Source organism: Neoarius graeffei, chromosome 3 (genome assembly GCF_027579695.1).
Source record: "Neoarius graeffei isolate fNeoGra1 chromosome 3, fNeoGra1.pri, whole genome shotgun sequence".
Classification (NCBI taxonomy): domain Eukaryota; kingdom Metazoa; phylum Chordata; class Actinopteri; order Siluriformes; family Ariidae; genus Neoarius; species Neoarius graeffei.
In genome coordinates, this window is record NC_083571.1 from 78427638 (window position 1) to 78443381 (window position 15744).

Here is a 15744-nt window from a genome sequence, read left to right on the forward strand (position 1 = left end):
AAGAACTGGACTGTTGCTCAGTGGTCCAAAGTCCTCTTTTCAGATGAAAATAAATTTTGCGTTTCATTTGGAAATCAAGGTCCAAGAGTCTGGAGGAAGAGTGGAGAGGCACAGAATCCAAGGTGTTTGAAGTCCAGTGTGAAGTTTCCATAATCTGTGATGATTTGGGGTGCCATGTCATCTGCTGGTGTTGGTCCACTGTGTTTTATCAAGTCCAAAGTCAACATAGCTGTGTACCAGGAGATTTTAGAGCACTTCATGCTTTCATCTGCTGATTAGCTTTATGGGGATGCTGATTTCCTCTTCCAGCAGGACTTAGCACCTGTCCACTGTGCCAAAACTACAACCAAATGGTTTGCTGACCATCATGATATTACTGTGCTTGATTGGCCAGCCAACTCGCCTGACCTGAACTCTAGAGATGAATCTAGGGGTTACTGTCAAGAGGAAGATGAGAAACACTCAACCCAAAAATACAGACAAGCTGAAGGTCGCCATCAAAGCAACCTGGGCTTCAATAACACCTCAGCAGTGCCACAGGCTGATCACCTCCATGCCTCACTGCACTGATACAGTAATTAGTGGTAAAGGAGTCCCAACCAAGTACTGAGGGTATAAATGAACATACTTTTCAGAAGTTGGATGCTTCTGTATTGTAAATCCTTTTTTTAATTGATCTTAGGAAATAGTCTAATAATTTGAGATACTGGATTTCTGATTTTCATGAGCTATAAGCCATTAATCGTCAAAATTAAAACAAAAAAGGCCTGAAATATTTCACTTTGTGTAATGAATATAGAATATATGAAAGTTTACCTTTTTGAATTAAATTTCAAAAACATGAACATTTTCATGATATTCTAAGTGTTTGAGATGCACTCGTAATCTTTCATGGCACATGTGAAAATGTTAACAATATGTACTGTATATTTCAATTATCTTTATACTGCGTTATCTTTGAAACCAAAAATACAAAATGGGTCTCAGAATGCTTGAATATACCTTAAAACTAATTTGGGTAAACTATATTGTTTTTAAATGTAGATAGAATGTGTGTTAATGCTGCTAGATGCAAGATACAGTGTTAATGAACAGAATGAGTTAACAAGGGGTCAGTATTTAATGCTGTTCATATAGGTGTATTAATGTATAGGAGTCCTTATTTCCATTATTTCCTCACGTATTAGTGCATGTATTAATTCATACATATGAAGGCATTCATTTGAATTACAACCCCAATTCCAAAAAAGTTGGGGCGCTGTGTAAACTCTAAATAAAAACAGAATGCAATAATTTGCAAATCATGGAAACCCTATACTGTATTTCATTGAAAATAGTACAAAGACAACATATCAAATGTTGAAACTGAGAAATTTTATTGTTTTTTGAAAAATATATCCTCATTTTGAACTTGATGTCAGCAACACTTTTCAAAAAACGTTGGGACAAGGGCATGTTTACCACTGTGTTGCATCACCTCTACTTTTAACAACACTCTGTAAACATTTGGGAATTGAGGAGACCAACTGCTGTAGTTTTGAAAGAGAAATGTTGTCCCATTCTTGCCTGATATACAATTTCAATTGCTCAACAGTTCAGGGTCAGCTTTGCCATATTTTGCACTTCATAATGCACCGAATATTTTAAATGGGAGGACTGCAGGCAGGTCTGGACTGCAGGCAGGCCAGTTTAGCACCTGGACTCTTACTACGGAACCATGCAGTTTTAATATATGCAGAAAGCGGTTTGACATTGTTTTGCTGAAAGAAGGAAGGCCTTCCCTGAAAAAGATGTTGTCTGGATGGCAGCATATTGCTCTGAAATGTGTTTATATCATTCAGCATTAATGATGTACAAGTTACCCATGTCGTATGCACTAATGCACTCTCATACCATCACAGATGCTGGCTTTTGAACCGTACACTGATAAGCCGGATGGTCCCTCTCCTCTTTTGCCTGGAGGATGTGGTGTCCATGATTTCTAACAAGAATTTCTACTTTTGATTTGTCAGACCTCGGGACAATTTTCTACTTTGCCTCAGTCCATCGTCAAAGAGCTCAGGCCCAGAGAAGGTGGCGATGTTTCTGGATATTGTTTATATCTGGTTTTAACTTGCATTTCTGGATGCAGTAATGCACTGTTTTCACAGACGATGGTTTTCTGAAGTGTCCCTGAGCCCATACATAGATTTCCACTACAGACACGTGTCTGCTTTTAATATAGTGTCGCCTGAGGGCCTGAAGAGGCATCTGATGTCAGTTTTCAGCCTTGTCTCTTGCATACAGAGATTTCTCCAGATTCTCTGAATCTTTTAATGATATTATGTACCATAGATGATGTGATCCCCAAATTCTGTGCAGTTTTACATTGAGGAACGTTATTCTTAAATTGTTGCAGTTTGCCCACGCAGTCTTTCACAGAGCTGTGAACCCCTCCCCGTCTTTACTTCTGAGAGACTCTGCCTCTCTGGGATGCTCTTTTTATACCCAATCATGTTACTGACCTGTTGCCAATTAAACAATTTTTTTTTTTTTGCATTACACAACTTTTTCAGTCTTTTGTTGTTCCTGTCCCAACATTTCTGAAACGTGTTGCTGGCATCAAATTCAAAATAAGCATATATTTTTCAAACAACAATACAATTTCTAAGTTTCAACATTTGATATGTTGTCTTTGTACTATTTTCAATGACATATTGGGTTTCCCATGATTTGCAAATCTTCATATTTTGTTTTTATTCATGTTTTACACAGTGTCCCAACTTTTTGGAATTGGGGTTGCATCACTTTAGACTGAATAGATTCAGTTCTGCTGTGCACCTTCAAAAGGTGCTGATGTGTTTGGATGCGTTTTACCTTTAGGGCTTGTGGGAATCATTTCACAGAAATGAAGCTTGGTTTTATGTTCTGTTTTTATTTATGTTTTACACAGTGTCCCAACTTTTTGGAATTCGGGCTGTATTAATAGCATTAATAGTATTTAAGTATTAATAAGCTTATTCGTGTTTCTTAAAATTCTGTTGAACTTGCTTATTTATGATAGCCACAAGGTTGACTGAACATTATAGTCTTAAATATGATTTTCAGGATGAACTTATTTAGTGCATCAATGCTGTACAAGTCAAGGTACCGTGTTGGTTGTAGTTTTTCTGGAGAAACTGAGTAAAAATAGGAGGGAATTGGGTAAAGATTGTGATGTGGGTTGATTATGATGAGTGTGATGTGACTGAAGGCTTCAGACACCAAACTGCATCTTTTATCTCTGGTGCGGAAGCTGATTTTAATTTTAATTAACTCCAGCCTAAGCCCCTTAACAAAGGATCTCTCTCTCTCTCTCTCTCTCTCTCTCCCCTAAATAACACTGAAATGGGGAAATATGGCTACAAAATGGCCACCAATGCATTTCTGTTCAATTCTTTCTGTTTGTGAGCTCATTTCAACAAAATTTGTTGAAAATTGGTTTGATTTTCAGGTCACAAATCAAGTTGGATACATGCAATTGCTGTATGTACCCATTTTACTAGATTCTTATACACATGCTCAGGAAACATTGTTGCATAAAGGTGCTGTGATTTGCTTACTGAGATAGAACAAATGATTCATTCATTCTTTCTTTCTTTCTTCAGTCATTTTTCACTGGAAACAACTGCCATGAGTTTGCTTAGTGTTAGCCATATTAGCATTAGCTTCCTTTCCTTCCAGTCAGACTCCAGAGGGACTCATTTACCTGCACGAGCAGTCTGTCGGATTTACTCACTTGCTCATTTAGAAACTAACAAGCCTGTCCGTCTATATACAAGTCGCTTCATCGTTTATATATACTTTATTCAAGAATTCTTCCTGATTCCAAACTATGAAGCTTGTTTAGGTTTTCTTACAATTTCACAGGCCGTGATGTATTAATGCAGGAATTACATTTTGACATCATTGTTTTTGCACTTCTTATCTTTTCTTTGCACATGTAATGTATGGAAATGCACTTATTGTAGCTTTCGGATTCTATTTCAAGACGGTTTATTAATACTGTGCAGTGTCACTGAAGAACAATGTGATTATTCTTGTCTCAGAAGGGCACCTCGTCCTAGAAACTGTATCCCGCTCGCCAGCTTGAAACATGCCCTCAATTTATCATATCCAAAGCTCCTAAAAGCAAACCTGAATTTTTTTTTTCTATATTATCCCCAACATCACAGGTTTAAACATGAGAAAAAAGAAATCCTTCATTCGTGGATGCAGTAATTCTATTTTTAAGTGTAGGGAGCACCGGTAGTGCATGTGTGTGCATCCTGATGAGAATAAATAAGCTGATGGACCACAAAAAAAGTCCTTTTGCTTGCAAAATAGTTTCATTGTAAGCTTTCCCACAGGCACAACTGTAATATGATCCAGGTGCGAGAGAAAGAGAGAGAGAGAGAGAGAGAGAGAGAGAGAGAGAGAGAGACTGCAAAAGCTAGTCTAGGGTGCAAAAGGCAACTGTACATTTTTGCTGAGAATGTATCTTGTGTTGTTTTTTTATTGTCTGTGATTCCAGTTGTGCAGATAAAAAGATAAGTATACAGTCATGTGTGTACACACACACACACACACACACACACACACACACACACACACACACACACACACACACACAGAGTATAGCTCTCTGTTTTCTAACATGCTGCCCTGATGGTGCCTTTCAGGATCTGTTTCACTCAGTCACACTGTGCTATGCTAAATAGTGCCCTATGATACAGACCTGCTCTGGGGAAATCATTACTGCTGTAATCTCCGCCCTTCCCGATCTAGCTTTGACCCCTGATTTAGATCTACAAGCAAGAATTTCAGGAAAGAGACACACACACACACACACACACACACACACACACACACACACACACTCACTCACTTTAAATCACTCGCTCACTCTAAATCACTCACAATCACTCACTCACTCACTAACTCACACACTTTAAATCACTCACTCACTAACTCACTCTAAATCACTCACTCACTCCATCACTCTAAATCACTCACTCACTCTAAATCATTCACTCACGCCATCACTCTAAATCACTCACTCACTCACTAACTCACACACTTTAAATCACTCACTCACTCCATCACTCTAAATCACTCACTCAACTCACTCACTCACTCTAAATCATTCACTCACGCCATCACTCTAAATCACTCACTCACTAACTCACACACTTTAAATCACTCACTCACTCCATCACTCTAAATCACTCACTCACTCAACTCACTCACTCTAAATCATTCACTCACTCCATCACTCTAAATCACTCACTCACTCACTAACTCACACACTTTAAATCACTCACTCACTCCATCACTCTAAATCACTCACTCACTCACTCAACTCACTCACTCTAAATCATTCACTCACTCCATCACTCTAAATCACTCACTCACTCACTAACTCACACACTTTAAATCACTCACTCACTCCATCACTCTAAATCACTCACTCACTCAACTCACTCACTCTAAATCATTCACTCACTCATCACTCTAAATCACTCACTCACTCTAAATCACTGAACTCACTCCATCACTCTAAATCACTCCCTCAACTCACTCACTCACTCTAAATCACTCCCTCATGCCCTTTAAATCACTCCACTCACTCACTCCTGCTAAAGCACTCACTCACTCACTCTAAATCACTCCCTCACACCCTCTAAATCACTCACTCCTGCTAAACCACTCACTCACTCACTCACTCACTAATCACTCACTCTAAATCACTCCCTCACGCCCTCTAAATCACTCACTCACTTGCTCTAAATCACTCTCACTCACTCAAAATCACTCATCTCACTTGCTCTCTCTAAATCCCTCACTCTAAATCACTCTCACTCACTCTAAATCAATCACCCATTCGCTTGCTCTAAATCACTCACTCACTCTAAAATATTCACTTGCTCAAAATCACTCACTCACTCTATATAAATCACTCACCCACGCACTTAAAATCACTCTTCCACTATAAATCACTCACTCTATATCATTGTCACTTTATCACTCACTCAATATAAATCACTTGCTCACCCTCTCTAAATCACTCTCACACTCCTCTACATCATTCTCTCTACATCACTCACTCAATCTAGCTAAATCATTCACTCTAAATCACTCTATCACTCTAAATCACTCACTCTAAATGACTCGTTCACTCAAATTCACTCTTGAAATCATGCACTCACTCACTCACTCTAAATCACTCAGTGACTCATATGCTCCCTCTCTCTCACACTCTCAAGGCTGTGAAGGTGTAACCTGCCATGAAAAGTGAGATAAACTATTTCATTACACACTGAACCCCCTGAGAATCGACTGAGTGTCTGCAGGCAGCATGCTTTTGTCGACAACAATACAGTCATCCATCCATCTGTTTATCTTTCTCCAGTCCCTGACTGTGATCTCCAGTCCACACACTTGTAACTGACTGCTTTTGGCACAGCGTTTCAAATCTATTTTCTGGTCTGGGAAGGCTGATTGAGTACCTAACCAATCAGCCTTCCCAGTTTCAGTGTTTCCTCTGAGAATGAAGACCTCCTCTGATGTGACACACTGACATACACATACATTTAGAGCTACGCTGTGGATTATGATCCATTTGACTTGTCTGATTTAGTTGTATAGAGTAACTGATATGCTTGTATTACATGAAGTGGGGGGATATAATTTAAATAAATGATTGTGTTCTGGGCAGCACGGTGGTGTCGTGGTTAGCGCTGTCGCCTCACAGCAAGAAGGTCCGGGTTCGAGCCCCGTGGCCGGCGAGGGCCTTTCTGTGCGGAGTTTGCATGTTCCCCCCGTGTCCGCGTGGGTTTCCTCCGGGTGCTCCGGTTTCCCCCACAGTCCAAAGACATGCAGGTTAGGTTAACTGGTGACTCTAAATTGACCGTAGGTGTGAATGTGAGTGTGAATGGTTGTCTGTGTCTATGTGTCAGCCCTGTGATGACCTGGCGACTTGTCCAGGGTGTACCCCGCCTTTCGCCCGTAGTCAGCTGGGATAGGCTCCAGCTTGCCTGCGACCCTGTAGAACAGGATAAAGCGGCTAGAGATAATGAGATGAGATTATTGTATTCTTGCAGTAGGCGAAGTATGAAAATGAATGAGTAAAAAAATGAATAAAAGCATGGACGTGCTCACTGTTCTATTAGCTGGAAGCATTTATCAGTACACATGACTGTGGGCCATGTAACACGATCAGTTGGATTGATCTCATCTCATTATCTCTAGCCGCTTTATCCTGTTCTACAGGGTCGCAGGCAAGCTGGAGCCTATCCCAGCTGACTACGGGCGAAAGGCGGGGTACACCCTGGACAAGTCGCCAGGTCATCACAGGGCTGACACATAGACACAGACAACCATTCACACTCACATTCACACCTACGCTCAATTTAGAGTCACCAGTTAACCTAACCTGCATGTCTTTGGACTGTAGGGGAAACCGGAGCACCCGGAGGAAACCCACGCGGACACGGGGAGAACATGCAAACTCCGCACAGAAAGGCCCTCGCCGGCCACGGGGCTCGAACCCGGACCTTCTTGCTGTGAGGCGACAGCGCTAACCACTACACCACCGTGCCGCCCCAGTTGGATTGATATTAATGATATTTGATTGTGTTTATTGAGCACATCATTCTGTATGCAAAGGTTTAAGTGTGTGTGTTCAATTTGAGTCTTATAATTAATGTGCTAGCAGAGAAGCATGTCTGCAATTCTGTTTATCTCGAAGGACATTTCATATTCCTTCCGTGTTGTGTGTGTGTGTGTGTGTGTGTGTGTGTAACCTGCAATCCCTGGAGCGAATCCTATTTGTCTGCTCGCTTTCAGTTCCAATCTGAGTGCTGAGTAGCATCTCTCCTGTGACAGCTCTGCCTAATCTGCCAGCCGCACAACCCCAGTGTAAACACATGTAGAGGGAAAGAAGCTGAATGAACAATGAATACACACACACACACACACTCTTCAGTGTCATTTATAGGCTTCTCACATGTTATAACACAACTACGTCATGGCTTTGCTTAACATAGATGACTTGTATGTGTGTGCAGGTGTAAAGGAGCTTCACATTATGGCCTGTCGGCTGAGAGAAAGCGTCGCTCGCAGGAAGGAGAGTGTACTGACAGCACATCAGAGCTTGCTCTGGCAACTCTGCCTGGCGATGGCCCTGCCTCCAGCGCCATGGCGCTCCTATCAGACGAGCCTGGCCTCGTCAACCCTGCTTACGAGCCTGGCATGGAGGACAACAGCCAATCAGGGAGCACCACCAGCCTGACAGCACGTAGCAACTCCAAGAAGAGTGAGTGTGAGTGAGCACACAAAGTGTGTGTGTGAGTCTTAATGAGTGTATCTGTATATGTTTGTGTGCCAGATGAAAATTGCAATGTCAAAGAATGCTCATGTTAATACACACGCGCGCGTGCACACACGCACGCACGCACAAAGTGTATTTCATGTACTGCATACTATATTCATACATTACACACTATGCACTTGAGTATCTTTGTAAGTCAGTAAATCAGACATTTTGTATAAAATAGATAAATTAGTAGACACATACCTGAACAGCCTCCAAAGAGAAACCACTAATTTCTTGCTTGGTATGACAACCATTTAGTAAAATTCAAGCATTCAGTGACTCCAGTCACTTAGTGTTCACCTTTTCACACTGATTGCTGCATTCAACTAGAGGCCGTAACTCGTAATTCCTGACCTCTGACCGGGGAAAATATATACATACATCACTCATCACAGTTAGTTATCTGGCTAGCTTGTTGCAAACAGAAGTTGAACATCTCATCTCATTATCTCTAGCCGCTTTATCCTTCTACAGGGTCGCAGGCAAGCTGGAGCCTATCCCAGCTGACTACGGGCGAAAGGCGGGGTACACCCTGGACAAGTCGCCAGGTCATCACAGGGCTGACACATAGACACAGACAACCATTCACACCCACGGTCAATTTAGAGTCACCAGTTAACCTAACCTGCATGTCTTTGGACTGTGGGGGAAACCGGAGCACCCGGAGGAAACCCACGCGGAGAACATGCAAACTCCGCACAGAAAGGCCCTCGCCGGCCACGGGGCTCGAACCCAGGACCTTCTTGCTGTGAGGCGACAGCGCTAACCACTACACCACCGTGCCGCCCGAAGTTGAACATGATCAGTCTTTTTTTCCAAGTCTGAATTTTCCTTCTTGTACTCCTTCATTGGCTAGAAGTCCGATAATGAAAAAAATGTGAAAGTGTGCATGGAAATCACAGAAAACTATCCAAGCAGTGCAGCTTTTAGTTTCTCTTTTCTCAGTTCAAATTTGTCTTTTTGGCTCAGTTTGTGCCTCGCAGCTCAAATGGTTCACATTTACAAAAGAATGTTGCTCACAACCCAAAATACACAGCATGTTTGGTTCACTTCCTGTACTCGGTCGATTCCTGGTTGAATCACTTTCCCACTGCAATTCAACTGCGCTAGAGTATACCTGGAAATGGTCCGAGACTCAATCAGATGGTATCATACCAGTTGCTTTGGTCCACACCTGAGTGCGTTCGTTGTGCACAAATGAAAGGAAACACTCGGGTTCGATTCGAAAACTCTAAACATTTACGTATGTGAAAGTCCCCTTAGTGTCAAAAGTGTGTAGAGTTCCGCATTTCATTTTTCAGTGGTTCTGGTGTGTCATTCCAATTTCCAGTTTGATTTAAAACACTAGATTTAAAAGGTTACAGTCTCGCTGGCATTTCTCCACCGCCTGACATTTGTGTAAATCCTCAGTGACCCATTGTTATGTTTTCCTGCTAAAATCAAGCTCTTCCCTCCCACAAAATTCCTTCACACGCATTTAAAAGATTTATTACCTCCAAACCAAAGACCGAGTGAGCATAAAGTTTAAGAAAAAATGTGATGCAGAGAAAAGTACAGATTAAAAATCCAAGAGATGGAGATGCTCTACTTCCAACATGCTGCTGGATGGGAGATGGCACTGCAGCAGCACTTTACTTCAGGAGAAGCAAAACCGCATGGCAGTGCAGTAGAATGGGCCATCAGCCTGAGGCTTTATGCTTTCAAGAGCTGTCTGAGTTCCATACATCAGAGTTTGTGTGAATGTGTATGTGGGGAGATTTAAAAGAGCAGCACTAGGTACATAAAACCAAGCTTCATTTCTGTGAAACGATTCCCACAAGCCCTAAAGGTAAGACGCATCCAAACACATCAACACTGTTTGGAGCTGCACAGAAGAACTGAATCCATTTGGTCTAAAATGGTACAAACCCAATTCCAAAAAAGTTGGGACGCTGTGTAAAACATGAATAAAAACAAAATGTGTCGATTTGCAAATCATGGAAACCCTATATTTCATTGAAAATAGTGCAAAGACAACATATCAAATGTTCAAACTGAGAAATGTTATTATTTTTTGAAAAATATATGCTAATTTTGAATTTGACGTCAGCAACACGTATCTGAAACATTGGGATGGGGCAACAAAAGATTGAAAAAGTTGTGTGATGCGAAAAAAACCTAATATGTTTAATTGGCAACAGGTCAGTAACATGATTGGGTATAAAAAGAGCATCCCAGAGAGGCAGAGTCTCTCAGAAGTAAAAACGGGGAGGGGTTCACCGCTCTGTGAAAGACTGCGTGGGCAAACAGTGCAACAATTTAAGAATAACGTCCCTCAATGTAAAACTGCAAAGAATTTGGGGATCACATCATCTATATTGTGGGCGGCACGGTGGTGTAGTGGTTAGCACGGTCGCCTCATAGCAAGAAGGTTCTGGGTTCGAGCCCCATGGCCGGTGGGGCCTTTCTGTGTGGAGTTTGCATGTTCTCCCCGTGTCTGCGTGGGTTTCCTCCGGGTGCTTCGGTTTCCCCCACAGTCCAAAGACATGCAGGTTAGGTTAATATGGGACGGCCTTGGGCTGAGGTGCCCTTGAGCAAGGCACCTAACTCCCAACTGCTCCCCGGGCGCTGTTAGCATGGCTGCCCACTGTTCTGGGTATGTGTGTGTGTGTGCTCATTGCTCATGTATGTGTGCATGTGTGTGTTCACTACTTCAGATGGGTTAAATGCAGAGAGGAATTTCTAATATCATGAAAAGATTCAGAGAATCTGGAGAAATCTCTGTATGCAATAGACAAGGCTGAAAACTGACATTGGATGCCTGTGATCTTCAGGCCCTCAGGCGATGCTGCATTAAAAGCAGACATATGTCTGTAGTGGAAATCACTGTATGGGCTCAAGGACACTTCAGAAAACCATCGTCTGTGAAAACAGTTCATTACTGCATCCAAAAATGCAAGTTAAAACCAGATATAAACAATATCCAGAAACACCTCCACCTTCTCTGGGCCCGAGCTCTTTTACAATGGACTGAGGTGAAGTGGAAAATTGTCCCGACGTCTGACAAATCAAAAGTAGAAATTCTTTTTAGAAACACCACGTCCTCCAGGCTAAAGAGGGGAGGGACCGTCCGGCTTGTTATCAGTGCACAGTTCAAAAGCCAGCATCTGTGATGGTATAAGGGTGCATTAGTGCATTAGTGGGTAAGTTGTATATCTGGGAAGGCATCATTAATGCTGAGTGATATAAGTGTTTTAGAGCAATATGCTGCCATCCAGACAAAATCTTTTTCAGGGAAGGCCTTCCTTCTTTCAGCAAAACAATGCCAAACCACTTTCTGCATATACAGTGGTGCTTGAAAGTTTGTGAACCCTTTAGAATTTTCTATATTTCTGCATAAATATGTCCTAAAACATCATCAGATTTTCACACAAGTCCTAAAAGTAGATAAAGAGAACCCAGTTAAACAAATGAGACAAAAATATTATACTTGGTCATTTATTTATTGAGGAAAATGAGCCAATCTTACATATCTGTGGGTGGCAAAAGTATGTGAACCTCTAGGATTAGCAGTTAATTTGAAGGTGAAATTAGAGTCAAGTGTTTTCAATCAATGGGATGACAGTCAGGTCTGAGTCGGCACCCTGTTTTATTTAAAGAACAGGGATCTATCAAAGTCTGATCTTCACGATACATGTTTGTGGAAGTGTATCATGGCACGAACAAAGAAGATTTCTGAGGACCTCAGAAAAAGCGTTGTTGATGCTCATCAGGCTGGAAAAGGTTACAAAACCATCTCTATCTCCACCAATCCACAGTCAGACAGATTGTGTACAAATGGAGGAAATTCAAGACCATTGTTGCCCTCCCCAGGAGTGATCGACCAACAAAGATCACTCCAAGAGGAAGGCGTGTAATAGTCGGCGAGGTCACAAAGGACCCCAGGGTAACTTCTAAGCAACTGAAGGCCTCTCTCACATTGGCTAATGTTAATGTTCATGAGTCCACCATCAGGAGAACACTGAACAACACTGGTGTGCATGGCAGGGTTGCAAAGAGAAAGCCACTGCTCTCCAAAAAGAACATTGCTGCTCATCTGCAGTTTGCTAAAGATCACGTGGACAAGCCAGAAGGCTATTGGAAAAATGTTTTGTGGACGGATGAGACCAAAATAGAACTTTTTGGTTTAAATGAGAAGCGTTATGTTTGGAGAAAGGAAAACATTGCATTCCAGCATAAGAACCTTATCCCATCTGTGAAACATGGTGGTGGTAGTATCATGGTTTGGGCCTGTTTTGCTGCATCTGGGCCAGGATGGCTGGCCATTATTGATGGAACAATGAATTCTGAATTATACCAGCGGATTCTAAAGGAAAATGTCAGGACATCTGTCCATGAACTGAATCTCAAGAGAAGGTGGGTCATGTAGCAAGACAACGACCCTAAGCGCACAAGTCGTTCTACCAAAGAATGGTTAAAGAAGAATAAAAGTTAATGTTTTGGAATGGCCAAGTCAAAGTCCTGACCTTAATCCAATCGAAATGTTGCGGAAGGACCTGAAGCGAGCAGTTCATGTGAGGAAACCCACCAACATCCCAGAGTTGAAGCTGTTCTGTACAGAGGAATGGGCTTAAATTCCTCCAATCTGGTGTGCAGTTACCAGAAACGTTTAGTTGCAGTTATTGCTGCACAAGGGGGTCACACCTGATACTGAAAGCAAAGGTTCACATACTTTTGCCACTCACAGATATGTAATATTGGATCATTTTCCTCAATAAATAAATGACCAAGTATAATATTTTTGTCTCATTTGTTTAACTGGGTTCTCTTTATGTACTTTTAGGACTTGTGTGAAAATCTGATGATGTTTTAGGTCATACTGTATTTATGCAGAAATATAGAAAATTCTAAAGGGTTGACAAACTTTCAAGCACCACTGTATTAAAACTGCATGGCTCCATAATAAAAGAGTCTGGGTGCTAAACCGGCCTGCCTGCAGTCCAGACCTATCTCCCATTTGAAACATTTGGTGCGTTATGAAGTGCAAAATATGACAAAGGAGACCCCAAACTGTTGAGCAACTGAAATTGTATATCAGGCAAAAATGGGACAACATTTCTCTTTCAAAACTACAGCAATTGGTCTCCTCAGTTCCCAAACGTTTACAGAGTGTTGTTAAGAGTAGAGGTGATGAAACACAGTGGTAAATATGCCCCTGTCCCAACTCTTTTTGAAATGTGTTGCTGACATCAAATTCAAAATTAGCAGATATTTTTCAAAAAACAAGAAAATTTCTCAGTTTCAACATATGTTGTCTTTATACTATTTTCAGTGAAATATGGGTTTCAATGATTTGCAAATTATCGTATTCTGTTTTTATTTACAGTTTATACAGTGTCCCAACTTTTTTGGAACTGGGGTTCTAATCAATTGTTCCTTGGCCCATGGCCAATCTTTCCTCCAAACTGCATGGCAGTGCAGTAGAATGGGCCATCAGCCTCAGGCTTTATGCTTTCAAAAGCTGTCTGAGTTCCATACATCAGAGTGTGTATGAGTGTGTATGTTGAGAGATTTGAAAGAGCAGCACTAGGTACATAAAACCAAGCTTCATTTCTGTGAAACAATTCCCATAAGCCCTAAAGGTAAGACATATCCAAACACATCAACACTGTTTAGAGCTGCATAGCAGAACTGAATCCATCCATCCATCCATCCATTATCTGTAGCCGCTTATCCTGTACAGGGTCACAGGCAAGCTGGAGCCTATCCCAGCTGACTATGGGCAAGAGGTGGGGTACACCCTGGATCAGGGGTGCACATAGGATTTTAGAACTGGGGGGGACCAAGCTGTCAGCATTTCAACTGTACCTCAATTAGGCTAGTACTTAATTACTTTAACATTAACTTAGGCCTGGTATTTAATTACTTTAACCTTAACTGGTGCTCGATTAGTTATTTTGTGTCATTTGGGCCAGTGGTTTGCAATAAAAACAATAAAAATTAGATACTTATTTGAAACTATGGTGCATCAGTCAGTGCGCTTACATGCACATAGAGAAAATCGAATTTCTGCCGTAGCTCGACTGAAATCGAAGTTCTAAATGCCATGGAAACACCTTAGCTCGGCTGAAATTGAACCGGACTGGATTTCTCGTAATCGAGCTACGCGACCTAGATTATGCGATTGTAGCCGAGCTACTTAGTGCATGTAAACCCTATCGAGCTACGTAGTCGAGCTACTTACTTCAGCACTGCCCCTTCCGGAAGTGACGAGTGATGAGACCACAAGCGGGAAACACAACAGCCTCGGTCAGCATGACAACAGTAGTAGAAACGTGCATTTCTGGAGCAATGAGGAGATAGAGTTCATGCTCATTCAGCTTAAGGAGTTGAAAAAAAAAAAAATATATATATATATATATATATCGATGTTGCTGTCCTCGTCGTCGTTCTTCTTGTGAACACGGAACTGATAACTTTGTTTATACTCTTGAATAGCTCTTCTTCATGACGACAACCGAAGTGTACCAACACGATGGGGCGTGTAGCGCCACCTGTGGCTCGGGTGCACAATGTACCTCACACAATAGCTCGATTTCCTTGTGTGCATGTAGGATTGGATTTCTCTGGCACCCCTGCTGGGACCCTTAGCTCGATTACCGACAGTAGCTTGATTTGGATGTGCATGTAAACACACTGACTGACTGTCAAAGGCTTACCTGATCAACACTACCCATACATGATAGATATTTCATTTGTCTAGTGTGCCAATCAATTACCACCCAAAACCTCATGCCTTCTGCAAAATATGTTTTATTTAAACATTTCACCATACTAATTCTTTGAGAAAACAGAAAAAGCCCTATGAGAAAAAAATTAAAATAAAATTGAAATTATTTGTTTCCCACTTAGCGTGCCTTGCAAACACTTTAACAACGCTTTTACATAAAATAAAATAGTAGCCTAAAAAAGTAATCTACATGACAGTTTTAAATTAATTCCCTCCAGTGCAAACTTTACAACAAATTTACTGTCCAGAAACAGATTAGCTTATGTAAAGGACCCAGAAACCTCTCTCCTCCTTTCATTTCCCTGAACATACTGCTGGGCAATTTCTTGTCTGTTCAAATTGTCCAGCCTCTCCTGGTGAGTATGGCACACCGCAAATTGTCCAGCCTCTCCTGGTGAGTATGGCACACCACAACTCCATTCAGTCTTTTTTGGCTCATGGTTGACCACAACCATGTTTTCAATCTCCGTAACCCACTAAAACTGCGTTCTGCCTCAGTTCTGCGCCCTAACTCTACCGCCTGCCTGTTGCGTGTGGGAGCAGCAGCCAGGCAGCAGCCCTGGACGTCTCTTCGCATTCTTTGCCTCACTTTCCAGCAACA

General features: G+C 41.7%; 1 protein-coding gene across 2 annotated transcripts in view; it reads left to right on the top strand.

The window, feature by feature from the left end:
- lnx1 (ligand of numb-protein X 1) overlaps positions 1-15744 on the top strand; it is a 103137-nt gene that overhangs the window by 47341 nt on the left and 40052 nt on the right. Inside the window, exon 3 of one of the 2 annotated variants that reach the window (XM_060917392.1) lies at positions 8067-8320. In XM_060917392.1, coding sequence (XP_060773375.1) covers positions 8067-8320 — 254 coding nt within the window. The remainder of the gene's footprint in view (positions 1-8066; positions 8321-15744) is intronic. The other variant, XM_060917393.1, reaches the window with a different exon arrangement.